We start from the raw sequence: 7,575 nt of genomic DNA, 5'->3' as shown, positions 1-7,575 counted from the left end.
GGAGCTGATCGAGCAGCCAGCTGACAAATACCACGGGCATTTCCTAACGGGCGCCTTAAGCGCCCGTTTCTTCAGTAACCGCAAACGGGCGCATACCCCTCGCGCCGCGCTGGGCCGGCCCGTGTCTTTTTTTTTTGTTCAAAACTGCAGCAAAAATCGAATTTCCTAAACGGGGAATCGAACTCGCGATCCCTCAGTTGATAAAGCAGCGCGCTGACCAGGAGGACATCCTACCGCATGTGTCTATTTACTTCTTCCCACTGTTTTTATTACCTAGGCCGCGGGAGCCCCCCAAAACCAGTTTTCCACGGCTTCGTGATTTCTAGGCGTTTTTTTTCCTGGTTCCTTTTTTCTTTTCTTTTTATTTTCTTAAATGCGCGAACGTTTTTTCAAAGTCGTAAACTTTTTTCAAGTTGAATTAACTTTTGTTAAAATCGGTGAACTTTTTTCAAAATTGATGAACTTTTTTGAATTTGATGAAAGTTTTTCAAAATTGATGAACTCTTTTTCAAAATCGATGAATTTTTTTTAAATTCATCGAACTTTTTCAAAATCGACGAACTTTTTTCAAAATCAATGAACTTTTTTGAATTTGTGAAAGTTTTTCAAAATCGATGAACTTTTTTTAAAATTTAGTGAACTTTTTTCAAAATCGATGAACTCTTTTCAAATTCGATGAACTTTTTTCATAATCGATGAACTCTTTTTCAAATTCGATGAACTTTTTCAAAACTCATGATTTTCTTTAAATTTGATGAAATTTTTTCAAATTTGATAAACTTCTTTCAAAATCGATGAACTCAAATTCGATGAAACTTTTCAAAATCGATGAACTTTTTTCATTTTTAATGAACTTTCTTTTCAAAATCGATTTTACTTTATTGATGAACTTTTTTTCAAAATCGTGAACTTTTTTATAAGTTCCCGGACTTTCTTTCAAGTTTTATGAAAATTCTTGAATTCACGAAATTTTTCAAAATTTTCGATTTTTTTTTTTCGTCAAAAGTCAACACTTGACCGATCCAGGGAGCGAGGGGAGCGAACGAGCAGAAGTGGAACAAGCGAACGAGGCAAGCTGGGCCGGCCCAGTTCGCGGGCGTGTGGGCGCCAGAACGGGAACCGGCGCTGAAGGCGCCCGTTAGGCGCCCCCCATACGACGGCCCAACATTGTGTTAATACTTTCTTTTAGAACAACATTGTGTTAATACAGGGCCTCCGCTCTGTGTCTCAAAAAAAGAAAGGGGGGCCTCCGCTCTCTCGCGGCGAAAATGGGAAAATGAGATGCCCGAGTTGGGTTTTGTAGCTCGCGCAATCCCTTCCGCGTGGGTGTGGCGCCTGCGTTGCACGAGAGCCTCTCATCCTCTCGCCTTCAAACCCCATCCATCTCCTCGATCTTACCCCCCGCGCGCGGCCCCGCTCCCGCGCCCACGGCCATGGCGTCTCTCTACCACTCCTCCCTCCCGCTCTCCCCGCCGTCCTCCAGCTGCCATGGTGTCCTCTCCTTGGCCCCTCGAACCGCGGCGCCCTTCGTCTGCCTCTGCAGAGCGCCACCGCAAGACGACCACGACGCGGAGCTCCTCGGCGCGCTCCAGTCCAACGGCAACGGCAGCCTCCTCAGAGAACAACATCCCGCGTCAGCCAAAGTTCTAGAGTCGGGCTCTGCGGAATTGGGTGACGGCAGCGGCGGCGGGAGGAGGAGCTCTCAGGCTCAGCTCCGGGCGCGTGACTGCGCGAGGCGGATCATGAGCCTCCCCATGGAGGAGCGGGTGAAGGTGCTCGACCTCCTGCAGCGCGACGACACGGCGCTCACCATCTCCGACTACAACGACATCATCTCCGCGCTCGCGAGGGGCGGGGACTACGACTCCGCGGTCGCGCTCTTCAGGGCGCTCGAGCCCAACGGCGTCGTTGAGCCGGACGCCCACTCTTTCGCCATCGCCGTGCAGTGCTTCTGCAGGAAGGGCGCGCCCGACGAGGCAAAGGAGACGCTCGACGAGATGGTGGCTCGCGGTTACCTCCCCAGTGTGGCCGCCTTCTCCGCCGTCGTGGGCTGCCTCTGCAAACGTGGACGCGTCACCAGGGCCATGGATGTGTTCGACACCATGCGTGCCGTCGGGAGCGAGCCCACCATCCGCACGTACAACAGCCTCATCGGCGGGCTCTGCTACGTCGGCCGCCTCGAGGAGGCGCGGGACCTCCTCAACAAGCTCAAGGACTCGCCCAAGCAAACGGCGGACATCTACACCTTCACCATTGTGCTGGACGGGTTCTGCAAGGTAGGCAGGACGGAGGACGCCATGGCCATCTTCGAAGATGCCATCCGGATGGGCCTCTCGCCCACGATTTTCACCTACAACGCGCTGCTCAACGGCCACTGCAAGGAGGGGAACCTGCTGAAAGCGTATGACCTGCTCATGGAGATGTGCGACAACGACGACTGCCCGCCGGACAAGATCAGCTTCAGCATTGTGCTGCCGGCGTTGCTGCGGGCAGGCGAGATCACCGCGGCGTGGAAGACGTTCAAACGCATGGAGCACGCCGGGTTCCAGGCGGACAGCCGCGCGTTGGACACGCTGGCCCGGGGCCTATGCCGGCAGTGTGCGGCGGACATATCGGTCCTGAGGGACGCCAAGGAGGTGTTCGGCAAGGTGGTGGCGGCCGGGCACGAGCCGGTGTCGTACACGTACTGCCTGATGGCGCAGGCCCTGGCGCGCGGCGGCGAGGTGGACGCGGCCGTGGCCATACTGGACGACATGGTGCGCAAGGGGTACGCGCTGCGGAAGCGCGCGTACACGGACGTGGTGCGCGCGCTGTGCGACCGGAGCAGGACGCACGACGCTCTCCGGGTGCTGGCGGCGGTGATCACCAAGGACTTCGTGCCCGGCCGGAACGCGTTCGACGCGCTGCTCGAAGAGCTCAGCCGGCAGGGGAGGTGGCCCGACGCCATGGCCGTGTACGCCGCTGCGGTGAAGCGGGGCGTGGTGGTGTCGCTGAAGCGTCACGTCAAGGAGGCGCTGGCACGGGAATCGCCGGCGCGGTTGGGTGTCCCATAGTGAGCGAGTGTGCTCCGCAAATCGAACCTTCTTGGAGGCTTTCCATTCGATGCCGAAGACAGTGATTTGACTCTGATGTGCAAATGCCTCATGGGTTCTCGTGAAAGAGATCGTGGCATCACTGCACTGGCAATTTCTGTTTCACAGAAAGGCGGTAGAACAGATCAGGACACGCAAAAATCCTCCCGCACCTGTCCCTGAAGAGAGGGGGATAAGTTCACGAATACGGATATAAGACGCAACCATCCAATCGTAGCCACATATATTTTCACAACAACTCAAATTAACCGGACGAAATTCATTCAAACATGGCGGGATTTTATACACCGAATTTCATATAAACACGACGGATATTCATTACAAATATATCAAAACGATGCTAGGCGGACTCTGAAGTATAATTAATACCTAATCTAAAGTATCGCTGGGTCTGGTCCTCGTGTCCGACCATCAACCCCGAGAACTGAAACTTCACCGTCTCCAGTTCCACCTCGGCGCTCTCCAGCTTCGCTTTCGAAGTCCCGGGAACTGAAACTATCCGCCTCCACGTCGCCGCCAAGCAACTAATCGGCCGAAGATGCTCAGCCCACCAAGCTTGACATTGACGGAAGGGGAGGAGCGGTGGCCTTTCTGGGACATGAGCAATGACGACCTACCGTGCACTACTCTTCCTCACTGTCGGCGGTGCCTGCGGACATGACGGTTGTGGCGCCGGGGCGCGGCCAGTGCGATTTCCTCCTCGCCGGTCTTGCCAAACAACTCCTTGCCCGCCTCGTCGTCACACTCCTTGCCGGCAGCCGCCACCTCCGCCACCCGCTGCTGGTACCGCCAGCTGGCTAGACGGATCTCGCGGGAGGAGCGGGTAGGACTCGAGCAACGCCTCCTGCTCCGCCAAGTCCGCGTCCGGCGTGACCGCCCTGCCGGCGACAATCTGCTCCTCCGCCTGAAGATGTTCCTGGAGGGGGTTGTGGTTGTAGTTGGGTCGGCATGTATATATCGGAACTGATTCTCCCGCACCATGTGCATATAATGGGCACGGGCCTCGCCGATGGTCATGGTGCAATGCACTGACGAGGGTGGAGTGAGGAGGAGGGTGGCGTGGAGGTAGAGGAGGGTGGTGCTGGCTCGTCATCGGAGGCGTCCTCCATTTGCTCGTCCTCCGGCTGCCTGCCGGCCTGCTAGTCCGCAGCAATGGCACCCATGGCCTTCTTCTGCTTCGACGTTAGCCCGTCTCAGAGAGCTTTGACGGCGGAGGGATCCATGGCAGTGAATGGTGTGGAGAGGGATGACTGGCTATGACCGAAGCACCGGTTTATATAGTATAGCACCAGGGCATTGGGGCAGCGGTTTATATAGCGCCGATGGGCGGCAGAGGGATGAACGGGTGGCGCCCGAGGAGATGCCTCGGTAACCGCATGCCATCAATGCGGGAGGCAGACAGACGAACAGGTGGTTGGCGTGTCGTTTGAACGCGTGGCTGTCGTCTGCACTGGGAAGCAGCGCGGGCGGCGCTCTCTCAGCCAATGCCGATGTGAGTGAGCGCTGGCGGGGCATGAATGCGGAAGCTGACCCTCTGAAGCGGCGCTGGTCGATAACTCGGAAAGGGGAGTGGTTTTTGGTGGGCCAGGGCAGTCAGAAACGGACTTGGGATCGGTCCAGACTCTCACAAATCTCTTCACTTTTGTCTTCTGTTTGCGAGAGAAAACGTGTCCGCACCGCACCACGAAGTAACCCAGAACTGCGTTGAGCGATACAGAACCGCGTTGGATGTCTTTCGCCCCAGAACTGCGTTGAAGCACCGCGTTGGATGTCTTTCGCCCCAGAACTGCGTTGAAGCGATACAGAACCGCATTGGATGTCTTCCGCCGTTCGGCGTTGGGGCGGATAGAGATGCCCTTACTTTCATGTCGGTTGGGACAGGAGCATCGGCATCATGCATCCAGTACTGATGAATGATTCGGTGACGAGGTTGTACATTGTTTGCAACTTGTAATTAGATGGATAAGAGAGACTCACTGGATTTTTGTATTGTTTTTATACTATATTTCTAGCCCACAGCTGAATTTGATATGCATCTTTATTTATTGACGACGCCAGAACTCACATGAACAAACAGGTACTAGAACACAACACACACTAGCGACACGACACAAACACTGAAACACACGGCGCAAACACGCGCATGATGTACAGAAGTTTCGACCAGAAGAACACAGGTAAGATCGATCATCATCTGCTCAATAAAGCATTTAAGCAGATGGCTAGCCGCGTGCGCTCACTCCATCGCCACTTGCTTCATAACAAACGGTTCCCTCTCCTTCCCCCCCTTCTCCTTCTCCGGCAACGGCGGCTCGATCACCGCCACCTTCTGGGCCTCCATCACGTCCTTCAATTCCTTCTCAGGGACGCCCAACCCGGCCGCGAGTTCCGGCCCGAGCATCATGCGGAGGACAGAGGTGGGGCCTGTCAGGAACTGCGGCTTGTTCCGCCGCGCCGACGTGGTGAACCCGAAGAACACGAACGGTCCGCCCCGCGACGCCACCTGGACGAACGGGAAGTGGCGTGGGATCCAGAACACGTCGCCGGCACGCGCCTCCGCGCTCATCGCAAGCGACCCGTTCGGGAAGACCACCTGGATGACGCCTTCCCCGGCGAGCACCACGCCGTACTCCGTCGCCCTCGGGTTCACGTGTGGCGCCATCATCGAGCCCTGCACATTCCATGCCACACCCACACGCAGCATTGATCAGCTTCGCCGCAGTGGTCTGAAATCTCTACCACGCTGATTGATGGTTCAGAAGAGCAAAAACGTACGGCGGTGAGGTTGACGAGATAGACGCCGATGTCGGAGTGGTCCAAGGGATGGTAGTCGTGCTTGTCGACGGAGATGCTCCACCCGTAGGTGTTCCGGAAGCTGGGCTCGTGATCGAACAGGTTGTAAGGCTCCGGCGCGCGCACAGTCTTGTCCGACTTCTTGTTCAGCTCCCCTCCGATGAACCTGCTCATCAGTTTCCTCCACGACCAAGTCCAAGTGGATTGCCCGCTACCGCGTTCGTCGTCGTTGCCTCTCCCCACTGGTCTCCATGGCTCGCTCTCCCTTCCATTTTCTCCCACATCACGCTTGTCTCCCTGTCCATGCTCTTTGCCACCGCTCTCCGTTGTGTAGGACACGAAAGGGCCCAGAGGTTTCACGGGTAAGATTCTTTCCAATTCGTCGAAAGTGGTCTGAATACAAGACATGAGAATCAAATTAATCCGGGTGCCATGCGTGTGAATTTGCTACTTAATGTGAAATGCTGAGACGAATTAGCTACTAGCTCACATTGAGAGCGGTGACAAGAATCTTTGGCTCGAAGCCGGCCAGCACTGACGTCCGTTTCCCTCCCCCACCAAGATAGAAGGACTGCATCGTATCAATTCGTCAGTAATTCAGTAGTCGGGTCGAGATGTTAATAATCAGTAAGGGCAAAATCTCATTAATTAAATGTTTGCAGATGCAGAACAAACAAGGCATACGCATGACCTGATAAGGTGCGAAGCCTGCGCTATCCGAGGCGTCGATACTGCATATGATGTGCAGCCTCTGGCCTTTGCCTGTGTTGACCATGTAGAAGGTGGAGCCGGCGTCGATCTGGAGGACGTCGCCCATCTTGAGCTGCTTCTCCACGAGACCGCCCTTGTGGATCCATCCAACCTTCACATCCCCTGCTCAGACAAATTAATAATAAAAACATATAAACGGGTGTGGGTTGATTTTCGCCAAAAAAAAAAACGGTGTGCAGTGGTTGGATCGGTATGCACCTCGCTGCACGAAGAGGATGAGGTTGGAGTCTATGTACTGCGGCACGAACAGCGTCTTGGGCTCCATGGTTATGAAGCCGATGTGCATGAGCCCCTCTCGGCAAGCACCGCACCCCGCGGACCACCCGCCGTGCTGCCACGGTGCTTCCGGCACGCCGGACGCTGGCAGCCCGCGCACGACGTGCACACTCCCACCTTCCGACTCCACCACCTTCTCCACCTTGTCCAGCAAGAACAGCCCTTTCCCAGTCCCGCCACCTCCGCCGCCGCCCTTAGCCTCTTCCTCCGGCCGCCACTCCCCCTCCCCCTCCTCCCACCTCTCGCGTAAGCGCGGAGTCCCCATCGCCGACCACCCCGAGAGGAGGAGAAGCAGCACGAGCAGCGGCGCCATGGCGGCAACCCCGCGACGCATCATCCGCTAGCTTGCACGATTTCTTTAGCGTCTTCTTCTTGCACGCCGGCTTGCAGTATGCTCTCTCGATGCGAGCCGTACTGGGTGTGACTGACTCTGTGAGAGAGACGGTGGCGAGGTGCTGTTAAAGGGGCGATCGACGGGTGGAGGGGGAGTAGGCTGCACGTGTCGTCGTGCATGGGCAGCCTCATGTGCTACACGTAGCGCGCCCGGGGATGAGGACGCAGGTCGGTTGATGCAGGTGGCCGGCCGGCTGCTTCCCAAGTGTGCTAGTGCTTGGCGCGAAGACTCTTCTTGCCTCGTGCGTCG

General features: G+C 56.0%; 2 protein-coding genes across 2 annotated transcripts; one reads left to right on the top strand and one right to left on the bottom strand.

The window, feature by feature from the left end:
- Positions 1–1,253: 1,253 nt before the first annotated feature.
- Positions 1,254–3,159, top strand: LOC109757270 (uncharacterized). Its single transcript, XM_020316092.4, has one exon. It carries the CDS (start codon positions 1,434–1,436, stop codon positions 3,051–3,053), a length of 1,620 nt encoding a protein of 539 aa, XP_020171681.1. The 5' UTR covers positions 1,254–1,433; the 3' UTR covers positions 3,054–3,159.
- Positions 3,160–5,112: 1,953 nt separating this feature from the next.
- Positions 5,113–7,355, bottom strand: LOC109757271 (vicilin-like seed storage protein At2g28490). Its single transcript, XM_020316093.4, has 5 exons — positions 6,855–7,355; positions 6,577–6,758; positions 6,376–6,456; positions 5,868–6,278; positions 5,113–5,763 (listed from the first exon to the last, which is right to left on the bottom strand). Exons 1-5 carry the CDS (start codon positions 7,267–7,269, stop codon positions 5,329–5,331), a joined length of 1,524 nt encoding a protein of 507 aa, XP_020171682.1. The 5' UTR covers positions 7,270–7,355; the 3' UTR covers positions 5,113–5,328.
- Between the last annotated feature and the right edge of the window lie 220 nt (positions 7,356–7,575).

This window comes from Aegilops tauschii, chromosome 4, assembly GCF_002575655.3.
Source record: "Aegilops tauschii subsp. strangulata cultivar AL8/78 chromosome 4, Aet v6.0, whole genome shotgun sequence".
Taxonomy (NCBI): domain Eukaryota; kingdom Viridiplantae; phylum Streptophyta; class Magnoliopsida; order Poales; family Poaceae; genus Aegilops; species Aegilops tauschii.
This window is presented reverse-complemented; position numbering and strand designations above follow the sequence as displayed.

What these genes read in the sequence shown, in the direction of transcription:
- LOC109757270 (XM_020316092.4), top strand. Translation starts at nt 1,434, where the DNA reads ATGGCGTCTCTCTACCACTCCTCCCTCCCGCTCTCCCCGCCGTCCTCC.
- LOC109757271 (XM_020316093.4), bottom strand. Translation starts at nt 7,269, where the DNA reads ATGATGCGTCGCGGGGTTGCCGCCATGGCGCCGCTGCTCGTGCTGCTT. An exon ending in CATCCTCTTCGTGCAGCGAG is followed by an intron (nt 6,759 to 6,854) that starts GTGCATACCGAT and finishes TTGTCTGAGCAG; the next exon opens with GGGATGTGAAGGTTGGATGG. An exon ending in TTCTTGTCACCGCTCTCAAT is followed by an intron (nt 6,279 to 6,375) that starts GTGAGCTAGTAG and finishes TCTTGTATTCAG; the next exon opens with ACCACTTTCGACGAATTGGA.